The 14,699-nt window shown below is 38.3% G+C and overlaps 1 protein-coding gene across 1 annotated transcript in view; it reads right to left on the reverse strand.

Moving 5' to 3' along the window:
- The window catches only part of ATP8A2 (ATPase phospholipid transporting 8A2), a 479,733-nt gene that overhangs the window by 358,621 nt on the left and 106,413 nt on the right, over window positions 1-14,699 (reverse strand). Inside the window, exon 23 of the mRNA XM_026493019.4 lies at window positions 12,576-12,640. Within this exon, the coding sequence (XP_026348804.2) occupies window positions 12,576-12,640 (65 nt within the window). The remainder of the gene's footprint in view (window positions 1-12,575; window positions 12,641-14,699) is intronic.

Raw genomic sequence — 14,699 nt, forward strand, 5'->3', positions numbered from 1 at the left:
TGCTCCTAACCAATTCACTCTCAAACCTGCCTGTTCTATTTTAACATTTACAATTACTGAAGTCAGTTACCAAAGTCACTCTCAAACCTGCCTGTTCTATTTTAACATTTACAATTACTGAAGTCCTGGAGTGTAGACCAGTGCCACTGACACCCAGACACTGAGGGACAAAATCAGAAATCTAAGTTAAATATAGAGACTTATGCCGTCAATATCTTGAGGATGTTGAGAAATCTCCTTTCGAAATCTGTAAATATCTATTTACACTGATGTAGTCTTTCAGCTCCTAAAGAGGTTTTTATAGGGTTGGCACCTAGACACAAATTCTAACACTGCTCTCATGAACTTATTTGCTAAGGACTTGCACATAACTTATAAGCCAATAATCCATTTCTATATGATTTAAGTTGATAATATAAACATGGCAACCCATAAATTAGCTAATATAAACAATGTGTCACGAGGAGTTGGTAGATTAAATGAATAAAAAAGATTTGGCATATTAAATTCTAAACACACATATCGCATCACCAATTGCTATCTTGCAAAAATGTAAGAAGCCCTCTCCTCTCCTTCCCTCTATAGGTCACTCATCTGTTGTGTGTATTTTAAGAGTAGATATTGAGACTGATGAGGGCAAGACCAGAAGGAAGAATAAAAAAGGAAGGGTGTTTCTTAAAACATTCTCAAGACTGCTCTGATCTCTCCAACTCTGCAGGAATGAAAGGAAACCATGGAAAAATATAAGTAATTCAGTAAATTTCACAATGGAATTCTAACAAAAATAAATTCAAGAAATTCCTAAGAAAACCACCATCAAACACAAAGTCAAGGTCACACCAAGTAAGAATTGAGTCTGCAAGGTCAGTATCTGAGTCCTCTTCTCTGTCCCTAAGTGTTTTTGTCAGATAAATCAGATTTTAGTTTTATTCTGCCAAACTTTTCAAGTCATCTCCCACACACAAAGCTATCCTGTCAATTCTCAAAGGAGAGGACTGAAATAACAAAAATTATAACTCATGTAATCAATGGAACAGAAAATTCCCAAATTTAAAGAGCTATAAAAATAATCAAACCCTAAAACTAAAATCTAATACCCAAGTTCTATAAATGCCACATGAATAACAAGACCTTCAGACTCTCTTAGACAACGATAAAGAAATTGTATACAGCAATGAAATAAAAACTTACCATATAATGATAATCAAAAAATTAACTGTAAGGAAATGAAACTTTTTACATTCAGCTTGGCATTATAGCTTTTGTTATTTCCACATAAGTGCAGCAGGCATTTTAGTCTGACTTGAATCTCTTTGTGGAGATTTATCAATTCAGTCTTGTCTACTACTAAAACTATAATTAAACTGAACAGTAAGCTATTTATATGTCTGCAATGATTTCCTTTTCAAGATACACCAGACTTCAGTTTTATTCTGCAAAATCATTTTCAATTACATATTTAATCTCTGTGTTATTGCTTAAATTACACGTGCACCACCCTCCAGCTCAGATCCTGGCTGCATTCTCTGGCAGCAGCTGCCACGCATGTCAAAAGGTTGGTTATTACATTCAATAGGAGCCACATGCGCTGGTCGGCCACAGCAATTTGTACCCTATGAGCTAATTCAATCTATCAGAGTTTGCTCATGTTTTGTTCAAGGAACAAAGGGTGATTCCTAGTATTCATGATTCAGAAACAAAATAAATGTTCCAGAAGTGAGGCATCCTGGAAGTAGCACTGTCTCTTGAGATCCCAAAATGAGTGACTATTTGGGGACTTGGAGAACGGGACAAGATAAGCCATACCAAATATTACTGCTCTGAAAATTTAGATTTCATGAAGTCGTCACTAAAGAATAGAAAACAAGAACAAAGTAATGGCTGTCGGAGGGGATGTCGCTGGGGTGGGGGGGACGGGGGCGGTGTTGGGTGAAACAGGTAATGGGGATTAAGGAGGGTACTTGTGATGAGCACCAGGTGATGTACGGAAGTGCTGAATCACTAAACTGTACACCTGAAACTAATATTACACTATGTTAACTAACTGGAATTTAAATTTAAAAAAAAAGAATAGAAAACAAGGAAAGGATTCATGTTCATGCATTTGAGGGGGAAAAAAAAGGGGTTGCTCTGGAACAATCTCACCCACTAAAAAAGGATGGGGTAAAGCCACCAAAAAGTTATATACGGCATACTGGGTTCAAGACCGGTAAGAAGAAAACAACGTTTCAAACACTGATACCAATTCTTCACACAGGTGTGAGGAGACTTCTGGTAGATCAGGGTGAAGTGACCTGCTACAGACTTTTCTCCCAAGCAGCCAACAAGCAGTAGAAGATTCACTAAAAACTGACACTCAGTCTTTGGCACAGATAACAGAGAAAACGGACATCTTGCTCTTCCTTTTGCCTGAAGGACTGAGCACCTGCGTTGATGGGGATATGGAGCAATAAAAATTTATGCCCACTCCTGCAGGAAGTGAAATTGGTAGAACCATCCTGGTGAGAAATGAGGTAATATTGAGTAGCTCAGTTTCTGTTTCTAGGCACACACCTGACAGATTCCTGCACATGTACCTAAGAGACAAGCACACACAATGCTTTCTGCAGCACTTCTGATAATCTAAAAAATGCAAAGCAATCCGAAATGTCTGCCACCAAGCTTTAAATACCAGACAACTAGAACTAAATTTATGAACATAAATGTCAAGAACATGAGTGAAAAAAAGCAAACAGCACAAAGATACATACAATATGATTTAATTTACATAAACATGAAAAATCCAAAATAAGTTTGTATATAGCTTATGGATACATACACAGGTATGGCAAAGGTATAAAAAATTCCAGAGGGTGGTGGTTTTCTCTAAGGCAATGGGATGAAGGAAGAGAAGTAACAGCCCTTCAATTATCTGTAATGTTTTGTTTCTTTTAAAACCCATTTTGGCAATCTGTCTTATCTCCTAATTATGATTCATCTGTTGATTTTCTTGCATCTTATATGTAGACAGTCATATTATCATATTATTAATGAAAGTTATCTATTTTAATCCTTATACCTTTTAACTTTAACTTGGAGCTAACACCTTTAGTATAGTGTTAAAAAGGACTGCTGGCAAGGAACGTGCCTATCTCATCTTTATTTTAAAAGGAATATTCTATCACTTCACCGTGAAGTAAGATGTCTAACATAGGTTTTGGTAAATGCACCTTATCTGGTTAAGAACGGCTACTCCTATTCCAGGATGAAAAGTTTGTTGTTGTTGTCACTTACTGATAAATGCTCATTAAAAAAAATTTTTTCTGCATCTAATTAGATGACTGCATGTTTTTTTTTCCTTTTATCTATTAATGAGATGAAGTACACGATCAGATTTTTTTTAAAAAGAAAATACATGTCTACGTTCCTGGAATTAAACCTAACTTAGATCATAATGTATGGGGTTTTCTTGTTTTGTTTTGTTTTTACATTCTTGGATTTGGTTTGCCGTTCTTTTATTAGAGAATTTTACCTCTTACTAGAAGAGTCATTTCTCTAATACGTGTCAGAACTTAGGTTAGGAACTGGCTTAGACTGATCAGGAAGACACGTCACCTTGTAACTATGTTGAAGTTAAAAATCAATGCATTTTAATGACCTTTTTTAAACACATACTACGTGTACAATGCTATGCTGCAAGTTGGGGGGGGGGCAAATAAAAATGAATCAGATAAAAATTCCTATCTTTAAAGAGAAAAGAAAAAAAGACATTTACCTCTCGGTTCACAACTAAGATTGGCCTACAATTTTCTTTACCATTCTGCCCCTCCGGGTTTTGAGTCGAAGCTTACATTAGCATCGAACTACATTGACAGGTATTGGCTTTTACTTTCTGGAAGATTTTTGTATAAAATTGCAACTGTTCTTTTAATGCTTGATTAAACTAGACTATTAACATTGCAAGAGTGGTGTCGTCTTTGTAGGGAAGATTCTAAGTAGTGGTATCACTTCTCTAATAGTTGCGGGGTGATTCAGATTTTCTATTTCCTCGAGTCTGATTCTGACAGTTTTGTATTTCTCCTGCTGTCATTTATAACTATGTCTATAATAATAGCAATCTGGCCTACTAAAAGAACTCAAATGTTTGTTGATTTAATATAAATTTGGAAATTAAACATGCATTTCTCTACTTTCTGAGCATTCTCTTTCACGCAATTTTTACATCAATCAAGAGGAAAACCCCTATTTTTAAAAGCAGCATTTCTAAATCTGTGCTCCTTGTCACAAGAGTTACTCACCAAAAAAGAATTCAGAGGTCAAATAAGTTTGGTTAACAAAATATTCTATATCTAATGCTTTAATATTTACAGTACAATAAATTTATTAAAGATTGCATTAAAGTATAGTAGAGAAACCTATTATTTATAACTCTGTATCTCCCCAAAATAGCCATAAATCTCATTTCTCCCATAATGCTGAACATTTCAAAACATGTTTTAGAAAAATGCAACAACGGGGCGCCTGGATGGCACAGCGGTTAAGCGTCTGCCTTCGGCTCAGGGCGTGATCCCGGCGTTATGGGATCGAGCCCCACATCAGGCTCCTCCGCTATGAGCCTGCTTCTTCCTCTCCCACTCCCCCTGCTTGTGTTCCCTCTCTCGCTGGCTGTCTCTATCTCTGTCGAATAAATAAATAAAATCTTTAAAAAAAAAAAAATGCAACAACAGTCAACTAAGGAACACATATGTTGCATTGTGAATGAAAAGAACCAAAAATATAAATATCAAATATAAATATATAGATATACAAATATATATTTACATAGAGATATATAAATATATAGATACACAAATATGTAGATATAAATAGATCTACAAATGTATATAGACACATATAGATAAGTATATATCTATACAGAGAAATATATTAATATTTATATGTATATATGTGTGCATAGATATAAAATATATGTTTCTACTTGCCTCAGAAAGGAAGTTCTTAGACTATTAACCAAATTTTTCATTGTAATTCTTTGGGTAGTGGTATTTCAAACAATTTTATTTTATTTTTTTTGTCATTTATACCTATTTTTTCTTCTACATTAAATGCATTGATTCCAGAAAGGGAGTAAATGAGGTTTAAAACTATTAGATTGCCATAAAATCTATATTATCCTCAGAACAAAGGGTGATGGTTACACTCCTGCTAATCGAGTGAACTTCATCAAAGGTGCTATCTTAGATACATCTTGGAAGTCATTCCAAACAAAACATGCTCAGGTCTACCTAAGTTTCCTCCTACAGGAACAACAGTGCTTAGAAACCTGACACAAAATCAACTTCGTTGATGAAGGAATTTGACAGACTTAAGCCTCCAATGTAATTTTTCCTCCTATGATACCCTGGCTGTATTGTCACAGCAAAGAAGGTTGTTATCTCAGGCTAAGAACTGCCATCATTAAGCACTTGTCATGATATACCTTTATGATACACCATGCAATTACCGATTATCTTCACTTAGGCAGTCAGCAGTGGTAAGAGTCATCAAGCTCTTTGACAGGGTATGCCTTCCTGTTCTCTATGCTGTTGATGCTTTCAAGGATACCATTAGCACTAGAGGTGGACAAAGCCTTCTAAGTCACCCCCACCAAGGCTGGATTCCATAGACATGGATGATCATAAATAAACCCATTGGACGGGAATAACTTTTGCCATAGCTACAGAACAAAAGAGTACTACCAGCTCTAGTCTGTAAAAAAGTAGGTTTAAAGTTTTGATTCAATTATTTCAAGACCATTTGTGATAAATATTTACCACTTTCACTTAAACAGAAAATGTTAAAAGCATATTCTTTTTATTGCTAGAGTTTATTTTTTTTAATCACAATTTGTGATACATTAATAGAAGAATAAATTACCCATTAACTTGCTTATCAGAATAAGGAAAGATGTCACCACACTAACCAAAGATCTGTCAAAAGTTCCAGTAAAACTCACAGAAATCTCTATACGTTTTTTCTCCCATTCTTCTCCACCCAACCCTTTGTACCCACTCCAGTCAGGCATTCATCTCTACAACATTCCCCAAACAATTCTTGAAATGTCACTGTTGACCTCCACATTGCTGAATCCAGTAACAAATTCTCAGACCTCATCTCACTGGATCTATAAAGCAGCAGCTGATACAGTTGTTTCTCCTTCTTGAAGACCTAATTCCATATTTGGTTTCCAAGATATCAACCTCTTGTTTCTCTTCCTACTTCAATGACCACACCCGCTTGACCTCCTTTGCTGGCTCTCATCTCCTAATCTGTTATACAATTAAGCTCCCCCAGAGCTTAATTCCTTTTCTTTAAGATTTCATTTATTTATTTATTTACTTGAGAGAGAGAAAGTACGTGCAAGCAGGGGGAGGAGCAGAGGGAGAGGGCATGGAGCCCGATACAGGGCTTGATACCATGACCCTGAGATCATAACCTGAGCCAAAATCAAGAGTCAGATGCTTACCCGACTGAGCCACCCAGGTGCCCTCTGCCCTAGAGCTTAATTCTTAACCTCTTTGCCATCTCTAATCAATCCTAGGGGTCCCATCAAGTTTCATAGTTTAAAACGGTACACTGACTACTCCCAAGAAACTCTCTCCATCCTAGACCTGTTCCCTGAATCCCAGACTTGTATGTTCAACTGCCTGAATATCTCATCACCACCTCAACCCTAACATGCCCTAAAAGACTTCTGATCCCCCCAACCATAGTTACTCCTACAGTCTTCATCTCAGAAATGGCAACTCAATCTTTCTAGTTGCTCAGATCTAAACCCTCAGAGTCCTATCCTTCTTATATACCACATCAATATATTAGCAAATCCTGTCAGCCTTACTGTGAAAATACTATACACCCAGAATCTCACCACCACCCATCACCAATACAGCCAACACTCAGATCCAACTTTCCCCATCACCTCCTACCCAGTTTATCACAACAGCCTGCTAACTGGGTAATCTGCTTCTGCTCTCACCTCCCTTTAGGTCTTCATCCACCCCAGCAGCCAGATACCATTAAAAAGTAAATCACATCATATCACTCTGCTGCTCAGACTCCACCAATGACCCCCCACTCCACTCAGAATAAAAGCTAAGTCATAACAACAAGCTATGCAACTACAAGGTGAAGTTCTTGCTATTTCTCTGACTCTGTCGTCTGCTCCACTGCAGCCACTGGCTGCTCAAAAGAGTAGGAAGAAATCAGCCTTGGGACTTGGCACTTGGTGAACCACCATCCTGGGACACTATTCCCCCAGATAATAATGACGATATGCCAGAACAACAGGCATACACTAAGACTATCCCCGGCAAAATGAGATGCGTAGTCTCCTGTCTAGACAGCACCCTGGCTCCCACCCTCCTCATCTGCCCAAATACCATCCTATCAGAGAGAATTTCTCCAACCAAGCTATGTAACAGAGTAACCTCTGCCCTTTCTGCTTTTCATGTCCCCTTCATCCTGCTTTACAGTCCTTGATAACACTTAACAGTTTTTCTGCCCTTTAAACACTAAGTACTTTGAAGGATTAAAATAATTATTACTCGAACATGCCTAAATCAAATTGGGGAAAAACCTGCTCAAGCAACATTTCTAGTATAGCACAAAAAGATGTTGAAGAACAAATGTAGTTATAAGGTGATCTTACCAAGTAGCTAAGTATTATCAGGATGACAGGGGGGAAAAGGGAGAGGAATTTTTTTTAACTATCTTAACACCAGCCTTAAAAAAAAAAAAGTTTCACTACCTCTAAGAATTGCTAGGAAGTTTAAGAGCAAGAACTAATGCTAAGGGTCAACAACTCATGAAGAAACACTCAACACACATGAGCTTGTAACTGGAGAAGCTGTTTAGCCCATGGCTTAAGAGATGCAAGCCACGTTTTCTCATTGCAAGCATTTCTAAATATATCTTTCTCAAGTGTTTTCTCCATACTAAAAAAACCCGTCATCATATCACACATTAAAACATCACTTCCATCTTCTTTTTTATTATTGACGTATAATTGACGTACAATGCTGGTTAGCTTCAGGTGTACAACACTGACTCCACGGTTCTCTGCATTACTGAGAGCTCACCGTGATCAGCGTAGCCACCATCTGTCACCAAACAACATTATTACAATACGAACTATATCCCCTACGCTATTTCTCTGACTTTTCATCTCTGTGACTTATTTACAGATGGCCAACAGACACATGACAAGGTGCTCAACATCACTCATCATCAGGGAACTACAAATCAAAATCACAATGAGATATCATCTCACACCTGTCAGAATAGCTACTATCAAAAAGAGGTGTTCGCAAGGATGTGGAGAAACGGGAACCCTTGTGCACCACTGGTAGGGATGAAATTGGTACAATCAACTGTAGAAAACAGTATGGAGGCTCCTCAAAAAAGTAAAAACTGAAACACCGTTTGATCCAATAATTCCACTACTAGGTATTTACCCAAGGAAAATGAAAACACTAATTCAAAGGGATACATTTACCCCTATGTTTACTGCAGCATGGTTTACAATGGCCAAGATATGGAAGCAACCCAGGTGTCCATCAACAGATAAATGGATAAAGAAAATGTGGTACATATATACACACCCAGAAGTATTAGTCAGCCAATTAAAAAGAATGCAATCTCCCCTTCGTCTGGAAGCAACAAATGATAGTATAATTGTGGGTATGAATATGGGCATGTGCTTACACATTGTAAATGTACTCTAGGTAACTTACCAGGGAGCCACCTATCACTAGAGAAAAAACCAAATTAGAAAAGTGGGCTTTTGTAAAAGAAAAATAGAAAATACATAGTAACTGTGACTTACTAGGAGAATTTGCCATGAGAACAAAGAGAAACAAACTTCGGAGTGGTATATGAAACGTTCATGGTGACTCTACATATCATTACAAAGTAAAGAATCTATTGTATGTTAAAGGCCTAACTTTTATGAAATCAACCACATCGGTGAGATCCTATAGCATTCTGTGTACTCCTGACTCCCAGTTCTTGCCTACGAATTTGCCAGTACCAGATACTGTTTACTGACGGATTCTCACTATCTATTTCCATCCTCTTCTATGTTTTTCTCTATGTGGCAAGGCCTGCAAAGCTAAAAACAGCATTTACCAGACTCCCTTATTAACAGGATTCAGGGTGGGTTCTAGCAGCAAGACACATTTATGTAAGATTTGGAAGACAGAAGGAAGAGAGCTATTCCTTTACACCAGGGGAAGGATTCCACATTCTACCACCCAGCACGAGCTTCACAGGTATAGGAAGCTGGAAGCTCAGCAGTGATTTCCTCAAGTCTCCTGGGATAGCAACTACCGTGTCCTGACCTTGAGAATAAACGTATGGTGCGTGAACTGGAAACCCACCTATGACATGCAGACGTCTGCTCCTTCAGCTTTTCCAGTAATTTTGCAAGCATCTAATTTACTGTTTTAACTTTCTTTATGCCTGAGCTTAGTTTCTGTGCCAGTTACTAAGTTAACAACTCAGCCTCAAGCCTACCCCGCTATATGTAGTTTGTGATCCTGGAACAGGAACTCTACAAACCACACTCCCCATTTGCCAGAGAGCTCCATGCTAGGCTCTGCCAGTAGGTGGTGCAAGAGGAGAGGAGAGAGGCTCCAATCTGGAGATGAAACTGCTCTTTCCTATCTGTCTCCTGTGGGTTTCCTGTCTGCTACCAATTCCCTTGAGAGCTGCTTCTTCACCCTGGCAACCACAGTTCCTTCCAACGCAGAAGACGAATCCGGGTTTCAGATTTCTGTAAAACTTGGAAAATTATCTTCATTGTCTTCTACCCCAAAGGCAGAGACACAAGACCAGCCAGGCATCTCCCCTCTTCAGAGATCCAAAGATCAGCTTTGAGAGTCCTGTCTTTGATGTTTAAAAGGATTAATAATTCCAATCTTTTTCCCTGTGTTCCTCAGCCCTAGGAGTGGTCACTGCTTCCTTCAGTTGCCACTATAAGGTACCTTAGGGCAGGCGAACTATTCTAAAAAGGACAAGACAGTAAATACTCTAGGATTTGTGTGCCAAAAGTCTCTAACGCAGTCTCAAATTCACTCTACCACTGCAGTATGAAAGCAGCCACGGGCAATGTGGAAATGAATGGGGATGGTGGTGTTCCAGAAAACTTCATTTGTGAAACGGGTTGCCTCCAATTTTTCCTAAGGGTTGTTACTTGCCCTAGAATTTTCTTTTTACACTTTTTGTTATCTAATTAACAACTCCACACTTAATTCTCAATTTCGTATATTAAAATCACTCTGTTCAACTAACATGTGGGGTATTTATCTCCTGATCAGACCTGACTGTCACTATTTCCTGCACTGAATCCTGACTATTCCTGTATTAGGTATCAGAAGCCGTTCTAAGAAACAGTCTAAAGATGGGAAACTGGGATTAATTATTTCACCTGCTTGGGTTTCAAGGCAGTGATGATGATCTTATCACCAGTGGGGAAAAAGTGCTAGTTGTCCATGACAAGCAGTACTCAAACATTATTTAAATTATCATCTATGATATTCTTTCTTTGATTTTCCATCCATCCTCTTGCTTCTTCTCTGGAACCCAGAGGTCATAACAACACTCTACACTTCTTTTCTTTTCTCCTGACCCAACTGTTTCCCTAGAATTCTCAAAATCAGAGACAACTGTCCAAGCTCCAGGACCAGCAAAGAAAAATTCAAGTGGGTGCAGACCTTTAAATTTGAAATGAGTATTTCTCAAAGATGACCTGACAGCAGCAGAAGTGGTCAATCAAATTCTGCTTCCAGGCATCATTCATAAAGTAACTGAAACAGTAGACTTGTAAATAACTAAAAAATTGGGAAAAAAATATGAAACGTTGGACAACAGGCAACGCAGGACTAGGATTCTTTTAAGAAGTAAAGTGAATGAGATGAGCTTCCGCTTATATGTGAGATGAAGTAAGGGAAGCTAGACCCAACACTTTTAATTCTGGGACCATTTCCTTTGATTGCTTCAACCTCAGAGCTCAACATGAAAAGCTCAACTTGGGAGCTCCACAGGGATCTACTATATGCCTAACTTATTTCCCTAGGACTCTGCTTTCATTCCACACCTACCAAATGAAGTATTTTGAGAACAGGAATGCCTTCAACCTAACTAAAGAATGAGGGGGAGGGAACCAGGTGAAAGGGGATGAGGGGGAGGGGAAAGAGGAGAAGGACTCTCATCAGAAATATGGAATGCCCCCTGGAGTATGGATCAAAAAAGGGGCCATAGAAATTGCACCTCTGTCCATCAGATACTGAGTACGTGAAAGCCATTATACTTGAAGATGATGTTCCACACTGGTTAGGAAGAAGAATTCCTAACAGGTGCCAGGGGAAGCCAGGCAGATTCTTTGAAACTTGTTTGGCTTCACAAATCACTCCATGATCTAGGTCAACCAAAAGTCCCAACTTGTACTTATGGCCTTACACTGTTATGTTGAGTCAAAGTCCGTCTCTTGATTCCCGAGAACACCTGGCATAAAAGGAAAACACAGCCTCACTTCTGAGTTACCACCACATTAGAGGCTTAGTTTAAGACTGTGGGTGCCTTGGGTCTAGAAGATCATCAGCAAACAAGGAAGCTCCTGGCACAGACATTCTGGGTGTGCTCACAGGCTATTTGGATTTGTCCAAGGGTGAAGCTCCCAAGCCATGGAGCAGTATCTTGCCAACGGAGCCTTGGAGGCACACAGACTCACCCCCTGACTCCTGCCTTTGGAGTCCTGAAGAGGTAAGTGTGTGTTGGCCTTCAAGTAGGATTCAGGGCCTCCTGAATCTGCAAGTAAAAATGTCTCTGTACCACACCTCATCCTTTTTAATAACGCTGTCATTTGCTTCTATATAAGAGGCTTTAAATATACTGCGTGAAGGGTGGCCTTGGGTTCTGAGCAGTAACAAGCCCTTGTTATAAGTCCTGACAAATGGAATCTCATAGCTCAGCTGATATGTTCACATCAAACTACTTCCCAGGTCACTGGTTAACCTCACATCTGTTCCCACCCCTGGTCTCATCAGAGGCTTTAGGCTATGACTGGGTGGGCGCAGGTCTATAAAATGCTCAGAGATCCATGCTGTTCAATCCTTCATGAGCTGGTGGCATTGGAATGTCACAGGAATTAAGTGCATATGTAGCCTATTCTTATATAAATCCAAACAACTCCTGACACTTGAGTATTACTGTTATATTAAAGTTTGTGCCAGAAAGAAAATCCTCCAAGTCTCCATATTAATCTACTCTGGAGCGAACCATCACCACTTAGCAAATCAAAATAGGTCCCATTAACATTTTAAATGCACAATTCTAGATAAATAAAGGAAAGTATCATGAAGCAGTGTTCCAAATTTACTATTTTGGTGTTTAAGGATAGGAATTTATGACATCTGTTCATAAATAACAAAATACACATAAAGAATAGTTTTAGAATTGTTTTTTAGTAAAAAAAAACCTCATTATCAGTTATAATAAAAATAAATAAATGAAGAGTTTAATACAGTAATAACAAATACAACTTTCGAAAAACTACTCACATCCAAAGAATCCTCCTTCAACAGGATAAGGGCCATATTCTGTGATACCAACCGGCAGGAGTATCCTAGAATAGAGGAAAGAGCAACACAAGTGAGTTTACCATTCCTTCCATGAATTCATTGCTTTCCAATAGCTATTTAAATTCAGCTTCCCTTCTTATGTCTTCCATATTACCTTTTTAAGCCTCTTGGGGAAGACAGAGGAATTGGACAAGCGTGTGGGGTAGGAAAAGTAAGTTCTTTAACAGATTTGATTCTTGCAGACAGCGTGAATAGAATTGGTTGGGGAGGTCTTCATAACTAATGACTAAAATAAATATTGGTCAACTTTCTGTGGATTTTTCTTTATGCTTGTATAACAGCAGGATAAGCCTTGGATTATCTTTAAAAAACAGCTAACACTTCAGGAAGACACATGGAATCTGATGATGCTTCCAAATCAGCATAAACGAGTCTATCTTACTATCAAGATCCCTCATTTATTTGTTTAAAAAGTAGGTAATTCTCACAACAGATTTCAAAGGAATGCTATCATACGTAGAGGGAATCACTTTTCCTATCCAAGTTCAAAGCAATTCCCATTTAAAGAATTAAACTTGAGTTAAAAAAAAAGTTTGTTTAGAAAAATATGTCTTCCAAAACCGATTCTTATCAATGATTTCCATCGCATTTTAAAATAGTTATCGTTATACGCTAAGCAAGATACTCTTCTACTCTTCCTCCCAGAAGGTGAACATGTTTTCTCTGAACCACTTTCCTACCCAGGCTTTGTAGTCCATGCCAAAACATCTGGAGACACTTGGTGACACCCACAACCCAGGAGGAGAGCCTCCCCCCTCAAATCCACACACTCTGGGAAAGAGCAGCTCCAGCAAACCCTAAGACCCTGGATGTCTGTCAGGACTCTACTCTTTCCTTTCAAACTACCCTCCACCCTCTCAAGTGCCCCTTGAGAGAACTGGCGCTTTTCATCAACCTCTAATCTCAATTTATCTCATTGAGAAGAGGTAAGAAAAGAATCCTTCCACCTAGAAAATTGCTTCTTTTTCCTCAGCACCTGAAAATAAAGGATTAATGATCACGGAAACATGAAACAAATCATCAGCACAGAGAATTACAACCGTCAAGCAAGTACCTGGGTGACAATCTCAAGGAAGGGGCTTAACCAACACTGTTCCTAAAGCAACGAGGAGCCTGGATTCCCCTCCACAGAACAGCTAAAATATCCATTTGGGCAGATGCTATATTTAAGTGGAAAAGGAGACAAGCATTTAACTAATGGGCAAGTCTCAAGAACTACAGCATTTACCTGACAGTTCTACTCAGCAGGGCTTCCCACAGCCCACCCCCTCCAACCCCGTGCTGAGGAAACCCTATTAAAAGCCACCAAATAGACTTCAAGACAACACAAAAAATAAGGCCAAGAAAAACCTTGTTTTGTTGCTGTTGTTTAGGAAGGAGAGAGACAATAAATATTTATTTTGGAATGTACAAAGTATATCCTTAACTACCGTCATCTCAGAATATTTTGTAGATCACCTCAGAACACAAGTCTTCAAGCACAAACATGGCTTTTAATCCAAATATTTTTTTAAAGCAATACCATAAAGATATAGTCCAGACGGTTAACAATAGTTACCTCAAGGGAATGAGATTATTTTGCTTGCTAAAACCACTGCATATTATTTTAAAAACCAGAACTGAATAATTTAAAATCATAATACCACATGGGTAAATACCTGTTTAACCCCTAAGACAAAAAAAAAGGAGGAAACATGAAATAATATTCTATACATTTTCAAACTTGTTCAAGTCTGTATTTTAACAATAGTGATGAGTAAAAATGAGACTTTCCCAGAATGCCATTCAAAGTTCTGCCTGATAGGATTGACATAATTGAAGTCTTTGTTTACCCTTAAAATTTTACAAATGTATTCTTCTTTCCTATAAATTCTTAGATCAGGTCCAGAAGGGAGGTCTATACTTTATTTTCATTGACAAAAGGGGATGTTGCAACTTTAATTATTTCCCACTATGGGAGGCTTACTCTTTCTTTATATCCCCAGAGACTTCCAGCAACTTCATGCAACATAGACTGTTACAAATTTAGTATAACTAATGCAA

This window comes from Ursus arctos, unplaced genomic scaffold (genome assembly GCF_023065955.2).
Source record: "Ursus arctos isolate Adak ecotype North America unplaced genomic scaffold, UrsArc2.0 scaffold_10, whole genome shotgun sequence".
Classification (NCBI taxonomy): Eukaryota; Metazoa; Chordata; class Mammalia; order Carnivora; family Ursidae; genus Ursus; species Ursus arctos.